Source organism: Columba livia, chromosome 2 (assembly GCF_036013475.1).
Source record: "Columba livia isolate bColLiv1 breed racing homer chromosome 2, bColLiv1.pat.W.v2, whole genome shotgun sequence".
Lineage (NCBI taxonomy): Eukaryota > Metazoa > Chordata > Aves > Columbiformes > Columbidae > Columba > Columba livia.
In genome coordinates, this window is record NC_088603.1 from 108,027,075 (window position 1) to 108,045,933 (window position 18,859).

Genomic DNA, 18,859 nt, shown 5'->3' on the forward strand with positions numbered 1-18,859 from the left:
GGATATGAACCAATGTATCTTCATGTTTGAACACACTCCAAGTTTTAACTCTTAAAGTTAAAATGGAGAGCCATACTTTGTGATTCACTGTGTTTTTAAAATTACATTGTCCAAAAGCTGGGAAAAGAGCTTTCAGTGTGGCCTGGATCCAGAATTTCTGGTTCAGCATAATCTTCAGCTAGATGGAATGCAAAGCATATGTATTTTTCCTGTCTACATTCAATGATACTTGAAGTGAGAAAGAGTTTTGCTTAGGTACATTGAAGCAGATTACTTATCCCATCCTGTAAAAGGGTGGGCTTACTCTAGCCTGAATGTACATGTTGCCAATTGAGGTGACTGAGTCAGATCAATCAGATACTTGCCTTTATTCATCAATTTTTGATCTGCCAGTGATTAAGCCTTTACTGAACACTCTCAAGATTTTTTCATACTGGAAATAAAGCATATAAATTCTTTTCAAAGCTTCTTTCTAATGTGGCACTCGTATATGGGATGGAAGTCTCAAGATTTATTACTTTCTAATTTTTCTATTTAAACTTCGGTTTTGGATTAACTTCTTTGTCTTCTCTTTCCCTCCTTTTTTTTTTTTTTTTTCCAGGAAGTACCAGCACACGAAACAGCAGTCAGAAAGGAAGCAGTGTGTTAAGCATCAAGCAAAAATCTAGGAAAGAGCTTCTTATGGAAAAGTTTCGAGAACAAATGATCAAAGCCAAGGCCTTTACAATTAAAAAGTGAGCAATGTGAGAAGTTGTGTGGGTATTAGGGGAGGTTCCATGCGGTAAAGCAGCAAACCAGCATTTTAAAGATAGAGGGTTACTACTTCTGTTAATTCAAGGGGATGAATGGGTACTTACACAGTTCATTGTATATAGATGCTTTCACTCTTAAGTCCCACCACTTTTGAACATCAGACAAATCAGCAGTTGTTCAAATATCATCTGCCTGATAAAAAAGGCTAAATATCCATGTGAACTGGGTTGGCTATGTATATTTCTACTGAACAAATGCTAATACAGTGGTTCAGAAGCAATCAGAACAAGGAACTGGTGTCTGTAAAGGCTGTCAGGGTAGATCTTAGATATCTTTAGAAACACTAATTACACCACACCCAGCCTTTCTTTTCTTTCGTACAGTTTACAGTGTTGTTAAATCACATTGCGGTCTGTGTTGTTTTAGGACTCTCCAGGTGTATGTGCCCATCAGACAATTTTTCTACAATCTTATTCATCCAGACTACAGTGCAGTGACTGATGTGTACGTGCTGATGTTCCTCGCTGACACAGTGGACTTCATCATCATTGTGTTTGGATTTTGGGCTTTTGGGGTATGTCATAGAGGCATCTATCTGTAAATCCTCGGTAGGATTTACATGCTCTAGATGCTAAGTATCATGTGAGTGTCTTCCTTCCTCGACCACTCTGTTGTGTTTTCCTTTTCAGAAACATTCTGCAGCAGCAGATATCACCTCTTCGTTATCAGAGGACCAGGTGCCGGAAGCATTTTTGGTGATGGTGCTCATTCAGTTTGGTACCATGGTGGTAGATCGAGCACTGTATCTCAAAAAGACTGTCATGGGAAAGGTCATCTTCCAGGTCATCCTTGTTTTTGGAATACATTTCTGGATGTTCTTTATCTTGCCTGGAGTGACAGAAAGGTATAACCCTTATAATCAAAAAATATAGCTTGAATACTGGTGCTCCACCAAGTTGTTTGTATTTAAATTTGAGATGGTTTTAGCTAAGCTTTGGTATCATGAGCAGGTTTCTTCTTGGTCTCGTTTCTAAGCAGAATGTTGGAGTACCTTTCTACAGCAATAACTGTGGCCAACATAAGTTTGAGCAAGAATTAATTATATAAGTATGTACTGAAATATTCTCAACTTAGGCCAAAATGCAGGCAGCTGAAAGAGAACTAGCCTGTAACTGAGCGATTAGAGCCCTCAGCTGAGACAATATTGGCCTCTGATTCAGTTCCTTGTTCCCAAGTCCTCTGCATGCTGGTTTAAAAGAGCGAGTAGAAAATGTCTCTCTCAGAGTAACTTATAATTTGGCACTTTCCTGGAATGTGTGAACTGTGAATTAAAATCTTCTTAGACTGAGGAATGTCTAAAACCTGTGTCTCTTCTGAAGAGCAAAAGGTCTCCCCCCTTGCCCCTGCCACATGGCTCTGCAGGTGAAATGCAGATGGTCACCTGTGGCATGAAATCTTGTACTACATTCCTGGTCAGGTTCACCCCCAAATCTAACATTTCTCATTGCATGGCTCAAGGCAGTTATCACCTCAGTCTGCCCTGCAGAGGTGTTAAGGTTTCCTCTCTAGAGCTTGGCTGACTCCCCTCTTACTTAGGACTTTAAACTGACTTGAAATACCTCACTGCATTGGCTGTACAGGGAGTTTGAGTATGTCACCTGGCCAAATAACATTTCATTCACAGTGAAGTTACTTTGGACAACAAAATAGGTACAAAATATAAAACAAAATAGGTGCATAGTGTAAAGAAAGACTGAAACGTCTCTTTTCCTCTCAAAAAAAAAAAAAAAAAAAGAAGTTTTCTTCATGCAATAGTAAATGTTCCCCATCCTGAAAAAAAATTTGTTTATCAAGTGGATCTCTTATCTACTGAGCATTAAGAATTGATATAAAACCTTTGGCTTGATTTGGTCATTTGAAAGGCAATAAAATTGTTTTGACCTTTTATGTGCTTTTATGAAATTTATATCAAATTGGCAATCTCAAATCTGAATGTGAAACCTCCTGCATTCCTTCTAAGTCAGGCCGATTCTTAGAAGCCCCTGCAAATTTCATAATGAAAATAGTCTTGCACGATATAATTGAAAATGTTGGATCCTGTGGGGCCCAGAGATCCCGTCCATCATGAGTCATCTTCTGCAGTTCCACCATGATGTTGAGCTGCAGTCAGATGTGGCACATGTTTGCCAAGATGGTCAGGAGGGTGGAGCATATGACATGTGAGGAGAGGTTAAGGGAACAGGGCTAGTTCCGTCTGGAGAAGAGAAACTGAAGAGCTGTCTTCAGCTGCCTATTAAGAAGGCATTGAGAAGAAGCTAAGCTCTTTTGAGATAGGACAAGAGGCCATAAGTTGGAAAAAAGGGAAATTCCAGTTAGATGTGACGAAAAATCTGTGCGCCGTGACAGTAGTTGAACACTGGAGCAGGTTACCCATGCATGTTGTGGGATATCCATCTTCAGAGATATTCAAAACTAACTGGAAAAGTTCCCTGAACAATTTGGTGTAACTAGACCTGATCCAAGCAAGGCAAGGTGAAATAGGCGATCTTCTAAGGTCACTCCAACTTAAATTCCCATACAAGTTCATTACCTAGGAGATGCCCCCGTGAACACAAACAGCCATTAAAGCTGCCTAGATTCAGTCCAGGTGTCAGCCCTCTGAAAAGCCAAGAGACACAGTGTCTATCCAGGGCTCACACAGGGATGTGCCATCGTGGGGGCTGAGGACAGGTGGGCCTGTGTTGGGCAGCGAGACACCTCAAGCGTCCAGAGGGAGAGGGCACTGCCGCAGAGCCCTCACTCTTCAGTGAGCCTGTTCCCAGTCTCTCCCCTGTGACCCTGAGGTGACAACAGATGCTGTGTATAAACTTTCTCATCCAGCGTCTTTAAAACACCATTTTAACCCTGCAGTGGAGTGAGAAACCAAGGGGTTTTCACAGGATCTCAGGAAAGGGACACTGCCAGAAGCACAAAATATTTCAAGCTAATTTGGTCACACACAGATACAAAGCTCATAATTTTCCTTTATCTGTCTTTTCCATTACAGGAAATTTAGCCAGAACACAGTTGCCCAGCTCTGGTATTTTGTGAAATGTGTTTATTTTGGATTATCAGCTTATCAGATACGCTGTGGATATCCAACTCGTGTTCTTGGCAACTTCCTCACAAAAAGTTATAACTATGTCAACCTGTTCTTATTTCAAGGGTAAGTCTGGACCTACTGCCCTCCTTTCTTTTCTGAAATAAGGATCTGTTATCATGAGATGCTGGGGTTATTGATGACTTCTCTTCACAGTCTGCTGGAACTGAGACAGTAAATTTTGTACAGCACAACTGTATATGCCATATGACTCCTACAGTCCACAAAAAATCAGTTTCAGGAATGCAAATTTCAGAAAAATCAATCTCCCACTCTGAATCCAGAAGCCAGACATACTATTCAGCCATTCAGGCCACTATGGAAGAGACATTTCCACACCTCTAGGAAGTCACGTCTGTGTGCAAAGCTAGGGGCTACACATTGTGCTAGAACACAGGTTATGTTATTTGCTCTGCAGTCCTAAAAAGCAGTAAGCATCAAATCCTTTGAAGCAGGTCTACAGGCTCTACCTCAGCAGGTAGGAAGAGTAAAGTGAAAGCCAATATACATGAGAAATAAGAGCTATGCATCAAAAAATGTTTCCTCTGTTTATCTTTTGAGAAGTGCTGCACATTGGAAATTCTTCAGAAGTCAGGAGTGTTAGCGCAAGTAAGAGGCATAGTGTCACCTCAGAGTGAAAGGTGGTGTTAAGGAGCCATATGCCACCCTCCACTTCTGCTCTTACCATGATGTTGTGATTAAGCCAGTTCAAAGCGTATACATATTTCACAGAAAAGCCAGAATAATTTCAGCCTTTTCCCAATATTTTCAGTATGCCTTGTTGCATTCCAGTAGGAAAAGTTACAGAAGAAAGCTTTCTTCAAATGAAATAGTCTTTGTGGCCTGGCCAAGCAGAAGTGTGGGACTAGTAAAAGGAACGATGTATCTTGAACAGCTGCTATACGCTTGTTGGTTTCCTGTTAGCCCACCTTCTTCTGCTCCTTAATCCTGAGTCGTAATGCCCAATTCCATATGCAACTGAGGACTGCCCACCTACTGCAAAGAGCCATGCATCACTCAGTGTAATGAGGTATAAAACAAATTCCCACCATCCTGTGGAAAGGACATTCCTTCACTCCGGTCCCAGGTCAAAGGAATTTGGGAGTACAAGAAAGTCTGTCTTGTACGATTCCATCAGTGGCTCTATCACAATTACTGGGCACAATGAAGCAAGTGTGTTTATGGCCTGACAAGGAGATCTAGAGAAACATGAGCTGTGGCAAAAAAATATCACCCCTATAGCATCTGTGCTACCTGTGCAAGCTCTGGATATGATTGTATTTGTGTTTGCAACATCTCCCATTAAACATTAGTTTAATTATCTCTCTCGTCATATATACACTTAATGTGCTTGTTTAATGTGATCCCTCCCTTTTCTGATGAGTTATCTGCTGTGATCTCCCTTCAGATTCCGCCTGGTTCCATTTTTGACCGAGCTGAGAGCAGTAATGGACTGGGTTTGGACTGATACCACTCTCAGTCTTTCCAGCTGGATCTGTGTTGAAGATATCTATGCTCATATATTCATCCTGAAGTGCTGGCGAGAGTCAGAAAAAGTAAGAAAGCCCCATATGGGTGATCCAGACCTGCCCTCCCCCATGCAGAAATGAAGAGAAATAACCACGAGTCCCTAAATAATTAGGAAATCCACCATAAAGACAGTTTCTTAGAAGATACACCTGGTGTTTATGTTCAGAAATATTCAGACTATTGGGTGCTTTAAGTTAGTTGGCAGTCACCGCAAGTGCAATTTCAAACGGCTTCCCTTTTGTGCCTCGCTGATTTTTCCACGTTAAGGCTTAATTGCATGCCAGGGTTGAAAGGCCTGGTATTCACACAGACTCACTTTGTCCATAACAACTAAAGAAGTAGCAGGGGAACTGTAGCTGAAGAGAAAGGTCAGTAGAAGGAAGAGTGGGTGCCTCTACAGTGTAGATCCCGGGGACACCTGAGTCATATAACCACAGAGAGAATTCAGACAGCTCCTGCACATCCAGAAGTGAACTGCAGTCCAGATAAACCCACCATTTGTCTGACTGAAGTCTCTTTAAATCGTTTAAGCTTCAGTTCAAATTAAACTTGCAAATTCTGGATTCCTTATAACTCCTATAAAGATTGCAACCATATGCTTGCTTATTTTGCCAATTTGAAAAAGAAATTAAGCATTCTTTTAGGAGTGACCCAACCAGTCAGAAGTCGTACATCTGCAATGAAACGGCTGTATTTTTAAGTGTTACTGACGTATTTCTACTTTTATTATAATCCTGTCTCTTAATGGCAATTACTTTCCAAGTATGTCACTTAAATTAACTCAGAGCTTAGGTGCACACAATTCTTGCATATAGGCTTTTTTTGTATGCCTTCCATTTCTGCCATGAATGGAGTGTCATCAGATGCTTCAGGAGTCAGAGAAATAATAATCCATCTTGCTGCATTTTTTTACGCTACAACAGGATCACTCCACATTGTGTGTAGCGTAGATCTGAATGTGGGAAGATTTCCATATCTAAGCTAGCGTGTGCGTGCTAATGCCATGTAGCAAAATAACTGCCCATGACTTTTTGACTTTGATTCTCTTTGCCTCTCTCTCTTTGACTACTAGAGTCTCTGAGTTGTTCTGTAACATCATTAGAGGTGCCTGAACTAATCTCATACAGACAAATAATATACCCCTGGTGATCTTTATATGATATTTTAATGAAAACAGTATTCTGTAGAGCAAGACAAATTACTTGATACACTACTTTTGAAAAGTAGCTAATTTGTTTTAAATATAGCATTGTATTACAAATTTAATATTCTCTTAGGGCTTTATGGATTCATGTTGTAAAGCAAGAACAATTTCCTGAAAGCTGGATTCCTGGCATGTGTTTGAGGTGCAGTGCAATACAATGCATCTTTATTTTGCACATGCAGTACGCAGTGCGTGAAAGACAGGATCCTAAAACACTGTGTGGACTTAAATCCTATAAGAGAACACAGCAAAAAAAATTGCAGAGATGGTAAGGCATTTTACAGGATGGCGAAGCTGTTAAAGTATTCAATCATGAGGCAAATAACAGAGGGTATGAATTATGGGCAAGGCCAAACAGACACGCGTTGTGATTTGCTTTGAAAAGAGAAGGGTAAAAGCATGGCCATTTCGGTCTCAGAAGCTAAGAAGGGGAAGGCTGTCACATCAACAGTGTCAAGACTTTAGGAACAGCAACAAGATTTTAGACATTATTTAAATGCAGATGGTGTGGGATTCATTAGAAACCAATTGGATCAAGCCTGTGAACAACTCTTAGAAATACTGTATGTGAGGTGTAAAATGAATGTGGAGGTAGTGCAATATCAGACAGTCCTACTGATTGTGCATGTCAGCTACTGGCAAACAATTTTATTTCTCCTTCTCTCCCCTTCCACAGCAAAAATCCAGTTTTCAGCATTTTGAGCTCTGTGAGAGGCATTTTGCCTTAAGGAGCTTTGAGATCAAACTTTTTGAAGGACAAATACCAGAAAGTGGGTCATGCTCAATATTACTGGGTTGTATCACTGTTGTTGCTATTATTTTACATTTGGTTGTTGTGAGTTCATGCTTGCAGTTACTGGGACAAAAAATTAAAATTACTCATTTTTTCCCTTCTTTATGGTTGTGAAGGATCAAAACCGCAGACACATTTGACATGGGTTCTTTTGGCACTTCATTGTCAGCAGAAATTCAGTGTCTATGCATGTTTGTCTAGAAAAATCTCAAAACAACAGGCATGACAATTGGTAGCAAATTACTACGGAAGACGGGAATCCTTAAAATCATTACATACTGACCCATGAAATCATACCCAGTGTTCTACTGACTGAAGAGACATTACCATGTTGCTGTTTGCTTTTTGCAGAGATATCCCCAACCAAGAGGCCAGAAGAAAAAGAAAGTTGTGAAGTATGGAATGGGTGGCATGATTATCGTCTTGCTGATTTGTATTGTCTGGTTCCCACTGCTCTTCATGTCTTTAATCAAATCTGTTGCAGGCATCACCAACAAGCCTCTAGATGTATCAATCACAATAACTCTAGGAGGTTATCAGGTAAAAAAAAATAAATAAGAAAGACGAAAAACAAACTCTGTTTTTGCAGTGTATTTCCTTGTGCTGTTTCTTATTCCCTTCATGGAACTGAACTCTCCTGCCTTCTGCAAGAGATCAGGCAAGCTCCCACAAAAGATCCCTTTTGGGTTAATAAACACATTAGTTTATCGATGATGTAAAATATTACCTTCATTTGCAAGTTAAAAAAGAACCTACTGGCAGTAGGATAAATTATCCTTCGTGGGGTAGCTGCCTACAGATCCATGTGGTAAATATAAAATCATTGTGGAGGTAACTTGTTTCTCAGTGGAATAAGATCATAACCTTTTCCTGTTGAACTGAGTTCCATCATTGTCTTGGACTGTGATCCACAGGATGCTGCACTGTGTACGTAGCAGCTGATATGAAGTAAATGTGACAAGTGTATGTTCTTTTGTTTCCCAGCCTATTTTTACAATGAGTGCTCAACAGAGTCAGCTCAAGGATTTGAATCAGACTGGTTTCAATGCGTTTCTGGGAAGCTACAGGGGTAACACTGTAAGTGAAATGTAGAATACCTCGTTATTTAAAAATGTGTGCATGTTTCCATGGAGGCCTTTTGTGAGTTTTGTTTGTGTAGTTACGAAGGTCAGCAGTGCTGCCATCACTTGAAAGATGTTTTGATAATGAGAGTTTGCATGAATAACAGTTTCAACAGATCATTTGTCAGGGCAGGGATGGGTTATGGTGAGACAAGTTACCATTAATCAAGACATCTTTGCACAAAATCACAGAAGACAGGAACCCTAGTTGTCCTGTCACCTGAATAAAAAACCTCTCCTCTAAATGACACAAATCTTTGGGAGATGTGATGCTGTTGATGTAGTGCCAAAACAAATGTGCTTGTGCTGGGGGGAAACAACAGTGTTGGCACTTGTAAGCACCATGCTCCTTCCTAGAGCACACACAGCTTTCAGCTCTCAGTGACATGTGCTGCTGTCAAAGTGTGTATGGCCTAGAAAAGATTTTACATTAAAATGTCAAAACATAAACATTTAAATATAGTCTCACTATTTCATGGTGTAATATGCATAAAGTTACCGTAAATTTCCACATCAAAAACACTAGTAATTAGTAGAAACGGTTGCATTACTAAGGTAACTGGGGTTTGATCAGATATAACTTTAAAAGAAGTACTTGCTTCTAGCCCATTCAGAAATTAACATTTTTTTATATTGGATCCTACCAAAAAACCCACATATTATAGCAGTAATAATGCAATCATGATCCATTTTGAAAGTTACTGGTTTGAAGTTGTCTCATCCTTTGCAGACATCTTTCTATGCAGAAAGAGGCTTAATAAAAGACAGAGTAAAATTTTAATAAAAATATGAAAACCAGTAACTGTCTTGTGCCTTCTGAATATTACCAGACATTTCTGGAAGTGTGAGCCATCCCACAGTGGCCAGGCTTGGTGTGTGCTTTCTACTGTGACTTATATTTTGTGGTGACTACTGATACTATTTGGAGTGTCACTGAAACTGCGTAAAGTGTCAGAGTTACCGGTCAAAACTGATGGGGACTGAAAGCTTTACACCCTACTGGATCTACAGACATAAATGGGATTAATAGAAACTAAAAAAAAAGTGAAGATAATTTTAAATAGACTCTACAGTCTGATTAATTTCTGGACTGATTTTGGCCTGCTTGGCCATCATACTTACTATTTAAGCAGTGGGACCATTTCTGTTTTGCCTTCTTAGCTTAGCTATACTCTCCCTCCCTATCTAAAGCCACAGTTGATACTTGAGGAAAACCATCAGTATAAACCACTGCACTTACAATTAATTGAACATTTATAATATTGCTTGATTGGAAAATATGGCTCTGTGTCTTGTGAATATCACTGTACTGAGATTATATATTCCTCTTCTGCACCTACAGGCTGCTTTGCAGTTTCTAGAGGGCTATGGAAAAGAAGATATAACTCTAGCAGATCTAGAGGGAAATTCAAACTCTTTATGGACCATAAGCCCTCCCAGTAGAGAGAAAATGATACAGGGACTGATGGATTTTTCAGCTGAGTTCACTGTAGTTCTTTCATGGACTATTCAAAGGTAATTAATAGGACTCTTATGAGGTTGATGGATCATTTGCCAAGCGTTCCTTCAGCAGAACAGTTCCACTCTGGGTTTTCGCTTTAGTTTTTCAGAAAATTTTATTGTACTGCAGAGCAAAAAAACCTAAAAGTGGGGAGGGAGAGAGGCAGAGAGAAGTAACCTTTGTTATACAGAAAAACATTTGTTGCCTGCAGTTCTCAAGAAATAAAAGGACAAGTGGAGCCACTTCCAAGTACATTATTTAAAAAGGCAGGGTGGAGTTTTCAATGGGACTTGAGGGGAAGGAGGGGAAAGTAAGAAAATTTTAGCCAGTTTTAGATGGAGATGTTCAAATAAACTGCCCCAAACAGCAACCTTGCTAGCATTTATGGGAGCTAAATACTTGGACCTAGCTAAGGCAGAAGAACTATGAGGAAATATAAACAGAAGTGCTTGGTCTTCTTATTAAGGGAGTCTGGAACTGACACAATTTTTTTTTTTAAATACAGATATACTCAGAGCTTTTCTTATGCAAATACCTTAACAATGGCACAGCTCCTTTTTATCAAGACCTTTGCCTGTTTACTTGTGGTTCCTTTGGCCTCAGTGAACTGTTACTTTAAGATGAAGTTTTTGCAGGAGACAGCCTAGAATGTAGAGTAGTTGCATATGGGCTACAGCACACCCAGTCACTGAGGTGGTTTGTTGGCTACTATCTGCTGGATGGGATCCCTGTAGACTACTGGATTAAACTGGAGTTAAGTCATTACTCCATGGAAATTAAGTACCTTTGCAGTCCCAGTATCTACCTGTTTTGTTGGAAACTGATGCTGGATTGTTATAGCAATCCTCAGCAAAAGATTGTGCAGAAGAAGCAGGTCAGCTGGATCACTGTGGCAGCTCTGAACATGCTGGGTCAGTCCTTCCACAGTCAAAAATAGGCTTGTAATGAATCTGCACCCTTAATTCAACTTTGTTTGACCCCCCTTATATTCCTGGAAGCATACAGTATTAGCTAGTGAATTACATCACTCCATCATTTCTGAGTCTTATATTAATTTTTAATACTGCTACTCAGTTTGCCCATGTGCTTTCATAACTACAAACATTCATACACCAGTTTAAAAAGACCTTTTTCACTCTCAGATTATATCCTGTGGATTACATTGTGACCATGCATGACTGAAAGCAGTAAAGATTTACCACAGTGACCTTCCACTTTTTCTCCATAAAGGCAAACTGCTGTCTTTCATCTGGGCCAGGAGACCACAAGCAGCTGTAAGATGAACCTTTTGTGTCACTCAGGCAGCATACACAGTTCTTGCCTTTGCACATCTGCACATCTGCCAGGGACATTTCTCTGCAACATTCCATGTTGCTGCTGGGCTGAGGTGGGGTTTTTGGGAAGCTGTAGCTGACTGCAGCATCCTCAGCTGTCCTGGCACCAAATGTGTGGTAACACAGACAGTCCTGTTGCTTAAAGTCAGAGCAAATGTGCTCCCTCACGCATTGTCTTTTGACTGACCTAGTGAGAAAAAATGTATTAATCCATCATCATTGCTCTGTAGGACACACAAAGTCACAGTCAGTTAGAAAAAATGCTGTTACGGTTGCCACATATCCTCCATGGGAGAAAACACCATCTCAAGTGCAGGTAGCATGATGCTTGATTCAGCAAAGACTGCTATAGCCAGGGTCAGTGTGGCTGGACTAGTTAGAAAACTAGCTCTACGGTTCATCAAACAAGTGCTTGGGTTACCCTCTCATTGAAGGTTGAGAATGTGTCTTCCTTTTTACTTACAACAGAAATCTCACCCTTGGTGCCAAAGCTGAAATAGCATCAGATAAACTTACCTTTGTGCTACCAGAGAACACCAGAAGAGATATTGCTACAATGATGTCTGGGCAGCAACTGGAAAAGGTGTAAGTTATTTTCTTTGACTATTTGTATGCAAATCTTTCCTTTTTAAACCTTATTTTCTAAGGAGGCCGGGCTTGTGCAACTATGTCATTTGTCTGCCTATCCTTCTCCCTCTAATAACTTTGGGGCCTTGTTTACAGAGGCCAATAGGATTGAAGTCACATAATAGTAACATTAAAGGTAAAAGCTTATTTCCTATGGTAAATGTAGGCCGAGAAGTCCATGAATACTGGAACACCACCAGCAAGCATGGTGAAGCTATTAGTTACTTTTCTTTGATTTATTGAATAAGCACAAGTTCATTACAGTATAGTCACAGTTAAACTCTCCTTTGAGTTACTTCAGTTTGACTCCATTTGAGGATGTTGTATTAATGATTTTTTTTTTGTTCTAAATAACCATCCAGACTGTATTTCTCATTGTTATTCTTGAATAGTATTAGATTGGCAAGGAAGTGTTAAATCAACTGTGGTCAATGGGTAACATCTGCAGTTGTTTCTGACATCAGATCTTTTCCTGTAATGGAAATATGCAAGGCAGAAAGAGCGTGCTCTTCACATGAATATTAAACATTATTCTGTGGATATAGCCTTATAGCATTAACAGCAGTGGTGCCTTCTGTCACATTTGAAAGGAGTCTGGCTCTTCCTCTTCCGCCTGCTCGCTGGGGATTACTTTACAGCAGTAGTCTCTAAATACTGCTAAGCCAACACATCATCCCTAAAGGCCACCTGATCTGATTTGTGGCCACTAGAGCTGAAAATTTAAAGCTGAGGCCAACTGGGAGAGCCAAAAGTCTGAGAGGTTCATATCTGTTAGTAGGTCTTTTCTGTGCACAGCTATTATTCTGCACCCACACGCACTTGTGCATCCAAGCAGACTGCTGTTGCACATCTCAACATTGCATTTAAAGAATATTTTACACCTCTCTTACTTTTCTGCTATGTGAGGATACAGAAATATTTCCTAAGCTGATGTAGTGCCGAGGAGGGTAGATTTTGCTCTTTTGTGGGAGAAGATAATTCGCTTATACTTGTCTCTTCACAGGAGGCAAGCTGTAACATGGAAGATACACCTACACTTGCCTGTCTTGTAATAATATTGTAGATTTAAGCTTTTTTTACATTGTCACCAAGGAACAGTGGTTGTAGCAGATAGTAGCCATTTGACTTCAGCAGGGAGCTCCCTGGAACACCTCTGCTGGAACAACTTAGCTGCTGAGCTCTGACCTGATATTTTGGGTCTGCTGGAGTGATCAGGAGGAATTTTAAATTGGCCACCTCTGTTCTTCCTCAGCCTGGCATATGCAGTGTAGCAAAATGTCACAGGACTTGCCTGAGAGGCCCCCTCATTTGAAGAAAAGCTTAGGACAATATCTCTGGTTTTAATGAAATATATCTCTCTCTGGATGCTGGTAATTTATTCCCACTTAAGGTGATTTAATTTGGAGTCCAATGCAAGAACTTTTACAAACATTTTTTTTTTTCAAGTTTTAAATCCTCCTACAAATTGAAAATATTTCCCAATGAAAAATTCTGGGAAAAAAAATCTCACTCTTTTCAGGTGTTATTAGCAAAACATCTTGCAATCCTGAAGTAATAACTGTTCTCACCACATATTTTTCTAGCTATATATTTTTCTAGCTTGTTTACTACTCCTGGTGTGTTGCCTTTCTTTGTGCTGCTTATATAGCTGGCTATAAAAGCGGGTTTGTTAAAAGGGGAACAAAATATAAAGTCTGCATTCCTTGCAAACACACATGCCCCAGGTGTGTGGGGTTCATGGCATGTGAATGGCAACATTATGGATGGAGCTCCCTGCTGAAATTCTGACAGAACATAGTTAATAAATCCAGCTAACTTTCAGATGTGACATCTGAACACTATAAAATCATAGCTTAAGCCAAGAATTACTGGGAACTGTGTATAGCCCTGTTAGGTATTTCTAAATTATTTTAGAGGTATAAAAATATGAAATATTTGCTTTCTCATTTTTTCCAGAACATTAGAGACAGTGTACCCATACTACATCAAGGCTCCTAGTGATTCTTTGGCAAAACCCATAAAGCAGCTATTGACAGGTATGTGTCCAGACCGTGGAAAAGAGAGTATGGTTGAAAGAAATGCAAGACAGCACTCACACTTGCACATTGATTGAGCTGTTGTGGGGCACCTCAGTCTGAAATGCACTTACAGTGGTTTCTACCTGGTGCCTGCAACCTTGGGGAGAGATGAGGTGATATAGCATAAGACAGAAAACACATCTGGATGTACTTTAACTTTGTATTAAACAGTAAGGACTCTAAGGATGAAATCTGGCTCCTTTCCTTCAAGGCTTCTTTCAGGAACCGCTTTCCTTTGTTTTCTGTGGAACTGATGACAATGTTTGCTGCTCCACATCTCCCTGCTACCTTGCCAAAAGCAGGCAATAGTACTGCATGTCCGCAAATGAAGCTCCTCAGCTTAAAAAATGACACTGAATGATTGGCATTTTTTAGCTGTTCCTTCCTTACTGGCGAGAAAAAATCCACCTTAGATAAATCATGGCATTCAGAGTGGTATTACCCGATCAGAATGCATACAGGTACTCACAGACATACAAAATACATGCACACGTGTGCACATACGCACATGTGAAAAAAACTGTTGGGTTGGAAGAGTAGGAACAAGTCTTTATCAAAGAAGACCTTGCTCAACAGGGTTTAAATTTGGTGCTTGGACATAGTAGTAGTAGTAGTATGTAGAACATCACTGTACTGTGTAGTGCATCACTGTTCAAGGTTCAGTGAGCATGATTAGATTTATTGGGAAAAATAGTTCTTGAGGCTGAACATAACTCTATGAGCAGCAATAAATTATGAGTACTTCACTGTTATTAGTCAAGTCCTGTCTTAAAGAACTCTGCTCGTGTATGCTCCCCACAAATCAGGAGGATCAGGGTTCACCTCCTGTCTGTGTGATCAGTATGCATAATAGGATAGTATGCTTTTCTTGATATAAGATAATAATGTATTTTATACTAAGACATACATGATTTACAGTGCTAGTTTCATTTTGAGATATAGAAATTTACCACAGTCCCTCCAGGTTGAATGGGCTTCTCTAGGCCTGAAATGCAGACATGCTGACTGTCGTTGATACTTTGGTCTAAGAATATTTAAATGATTTGACAGTTGTAGAGAAGAAAGTGCAGGTGATGTGAAATGTTTTGTTTATTTAATGCACATTCAGACAACATTTGCAGAAGGAAAACCACAGAAGACTAGATAATGTACTTTCGTACAGAAATAATGTAAAATGTAAAATGAGAATTGTAACAAACCTTTCCTCCTACATTGCTCAATCACTATCATGCAGATGTTTGAAGTATCTGACTCAGAATAGTTTGACTTTTGCAATTCTTGGTATATATATATATATTAACATTTCCTTTTTTCAATAGACTGCAGATGGGAAAACATTACAGTATCCCTGGTCAAAAATGTGTCTGAAGAGGGAGTTCGTGAGTGGTGGGTTTTGAATCAGCTTGGAAAAAGATACAAAACATCTGAAGAGAGTCTTGAACTCTTCATATTCAGTGATAAAGTCAGTCCACCAAGCCTTGGATTCTTGGCCGGTTATGGGTAGGAAGAAATTTTTACATAAAATTAAAATAATGTAGTAAAATAATGTAGTAATGGTGACTTTATTTGCTGGGGTTTGGGGTGCTCTTTCTTTTTTGTTCCTGTAATGTTTGAACCTCCAGAAAAGGGGTTCTGTGAGAGTTTCAGAGCCATGCCTATTACTATAGAAGGCTTTGTGTTTGTAAGAAATGGTATTACCCTTGATACCTGCTCTCCTTAATCCTGCAGCACAGCACAAGCAGGATCTTAATTAGAAATTAATGTTTGCTCAGCTGATAGACTACACTAAAGCATGCAGATGAGCTCCCTAACACTTGGCTGACCCTTTTTCAAGGCACGCATTGAACTCTTTCCTTTCTTTCTTTTCAGCATCATGGGACTATACGCCTCAGTTGTCCTGGTGATAGGGAAGTTTGTTCGTGAATTTTTCAGTGGGATTTCTCACTCCATCATGTTTGAGGAGCTACCCAATGTAGACCGAATCTTGAAGTTGTGTACTGACATTTTCTTAGTGCGAGAGACTGGAGAACTGGAACTAGAAGAAGACCTGTATGCCAAACTAATATTCCTGTATCGCTCACCAGAGACCATGATCAAGTGGACTAGGGAAAAAACTAACTGATCTCTTTGGTGTCACACTGCGAATCAAGTTGATTTCATCTGAATTTTAAAGGAAAAGAAAAAAAAAGCACAATATTCTCTTAAGAGCTAAGCCTTTTATAGTTAGGTAGCAATGATTTTCACGGAAGGAGTCCTGGAAGTGACGGCCTTAGGAATCCATGCTGCCTTTCAAATTAAGGATCAACAGTGAAGAAGGTTGGATGATTTGTTGTTTTTAATGTGCCACTCCTCTGCAATCTGGAGACTGCTTTGTAATTTAATCAGCAAAAAGTTTGCATCCTTGTCTGTCTGTCTGATTTAATTTTCCAGACAATCATTACAACTTAAAGGGAAAAGAAAGGAGTGAACCCACAGATGACTCCAGTGTACCTTCTTAACCCTTTCTGGAGCCACACAGATTGGATTGTGCAATATGCTGTTGTACGTCACTGACTTTCGAGCTACAGTAATGGGACGCTGACTCGCCTTCAGGACACCCAAGACCCAGGGCCACAGTGGGAACTGAAGACATTCTAGCCATGCCCATTTGTAGAAAAGCAGAGGTTTTGATGTACAAAGGACACTGTGGACAAACCTCTGTTAGCAAAAAACAAACAGACACACAACAAGTAACAGTCTCTTTAAATGCCTTATTTTAGTTGTACAGTCACAGAAGACATTTCCACCAAACATCAATGACTTTTCTCAGGAAAAAAAGAAGCAACTGAAACTTGACACTTTGTCAAGGTTAGCTAATGGCTAGAATAGTTATGGTGAAATATTGGGGTGTTCTGCTGGGCCATTCTCTTCAAAGTTACTGCTTTCCATTAGATGAGAAAAGAAAGTGAATTCAATGACCATTTCTTATAACCCTTTAAAGACTGAATAGTGTGTGCTCCTCTCTGCTCCCCATGACATGCTTTTTCCCATTTCGATGATTTAAGGCAACAATTGTTTTGCTCTTAGCTAATATTCTTCTTCCAGTGTTTCAGGTATACAAAAATGTTTACATATTCCAAGTCATATTTTTACATTTGAGACGGGTTATTTTTTAAGTTCCCAAATATAGACATACATATGAGCTTGAAAAATGGCCTTTTTCTTAAATTGCTATTATTAGTGACACAAATGGCTCATTAGAGAACATTGTAGCATGAAAATTTACAATTGCAATGTAGGTTTCATTCCATGTTTAAAAAATTATTGAGAAAAAACAATCATTGAGTGGGTAGGGAATGTTAAAAGGGTATACTGTGTAGTTTTGATTGAGTAATGACTTAAAATAAAGCGCCTGTTGCAAAGTAATTTTAGAAGTATTTTTTCCTCTGCCTTTTTACATGAAATGGGAAAAGTTTAACGTTATTCTAACTCTGTGACAAATCTCTTTCTTGTAGTTAGCTGCTATTTATTATATGAATGATTAGTTAATCACCGGGAAGAAATTAATACAACATAATTTGCCGGCACATTTTACTGCAGAACTTCAACAAACAGCACAACTAAATGAAGTTGCAACATACTCTGCTGAGTGCTTCCATGACAAATGCTGTCAAATCCATTCTATACTGTGAAAAATAACATTTTGACCACCGTGAAGTGCACAAAATAAAAATCGCTTCATCATATTGTAACAATAAACTCATTTGGTGACTGGAACTCACTGGAAGACAACCTGATTTCCTGCAAAGTATAATAGAAAAGTGGCTGCTTGTACAGCCAGGCAGCATTCCCCAGCGGAGAGTTTTGCTCCAGTCCTTCTATAGAACCTGTGAATTAAAATCAAAATATAAAGGGCAGCCCTGACATATGGTCCAACAGGGATGCCAAAATGTCCTTTGTGGTTAGATGGATCCTCACCTGGGTGTTCAGTGATTTTAAGGAGATCAACACTGGAAGGAGAAGTGTGAAGGGTGTAATGTGTTTCTAAAGGTACCAGTCAGCAGAACCATGCTGGCCACAGCTGGTCCTGGCTCCCTTCATGGTTCCTTCTCTTTAACAGGCATTTCCTTTCTGTTGAGAAAAAATTGATCTGCAGAATGAGCTGTACAGTTACTTGAGCTTTGCAGAAATGCACTGCTCTTTCTTTCATGGACTGATCAAACTTTGAAAATAAAAGGATTCTTCTGTTGGTTTTTATTTATTTGTTTTAAAAAACAGCCTACAGTCAACTCGGTGACTTAGATTGGATAGCCAACTACAACAGGTGAAAAGTGTACTGTTGGTGACCATCCTTTGAGATCAGACATCCAAAGTCGAACTGGCAGCTAGTTTCTAGTGACATTCTTTGGGGAATCAATCCTGGGGCTAATGCCATCTAATGTCTTTTTTAACAGCCTGTAGGACGTGACCACGTGCACTGTCAGCAAGTTTGTGGACTCACACATAATCTGGGTCTGGGGAGGTTTATGTTATTCTGAGTGTGTCATCTGGCCTCCTGGGGCATGTGGCGTGCAGTTGTTATAGGGAGGGCAGGTCTGCCTTTCAAGGGAACCTCAAGATGCTGGAGAAATGAGCTGCCAGATACTTCATGAAGTTCAACTGAGACAAATGCAAAGTCCTGCATCAGAGGCAGACTATCCCTGTGCACCAGTTCAGACTGGGTAGATGGGTAGGGAACAGCTTTACAATAAAAGGAGCCAGGACCAGGAGTGGGAGTTGCAAGTCTATCAGCAGCGTGCC

At 39.8% G+C, this 18,859-nt stretch overlaps 1 protein-coding gene across 13 annotated transcripts in view; it reads left to right on the plus strand.

Moving 5' to 3' along the window:
• The window catches only part of PIEZO2 (piezo type mechanosensitive ion channel component 2), a 310,595-nt gene extending 292,279 nt beyond the window's left edge, over positions 1-18,316 (plus strand). For 12 of the 13 annotated variants that reach the window (XM_065053117.1, XM_065053123.1, XM_065053121.1 and 9 more), the window contains 12 exons: positions 602-734; positions 1,180-1,327; positions 1,443-1,657; positions 3,800-3,958; positions 5,301-5,448; positions 7,771-7,959; positions 8,404-8,496; positions 9,883-10,055; positions 11,844-11,960; positions 13,959-14,038; positions 15,400-15,580; positions 15,950-18,316. In XM_065053117.1, the coding sequence (XP_064909189.1) occupies positions 602-734; positions 1,180-1,327; positions 1,443-1,657; positions 3,800-3,958; positions 5,301-5,448; positions 7,771-7,959; positions 8,404-8,496; positions 9,883-10,055; positions 11,844-11,960; positions 13,959-14,038; positions 15,400-15,580; positions 15,950-16,202 (1,889 nt within the window). In that variant the 3' untranslated portion in view covers positions 16,203-18,316. Of the gene's footprint in view, positions 1-601; positions 735-1,179; positions 1,328-1,442; positions 1,658-3,799; positions 3,959-5,300; positions 5,449-7,770; positions 7,960-8,403; positions 8,497-9,882; positions 10,056-11,843; positions 11,961-13,958; positions 14,039-15,399; positions 15,581-15,949 lie in introns of those variants that run through there. The other variant, XM_065053128.1, reaches the window with a different exon arrangement.
• The last annotated feature ends 543 nt before the right edge of the window (positions 18,317-18,859 follow it).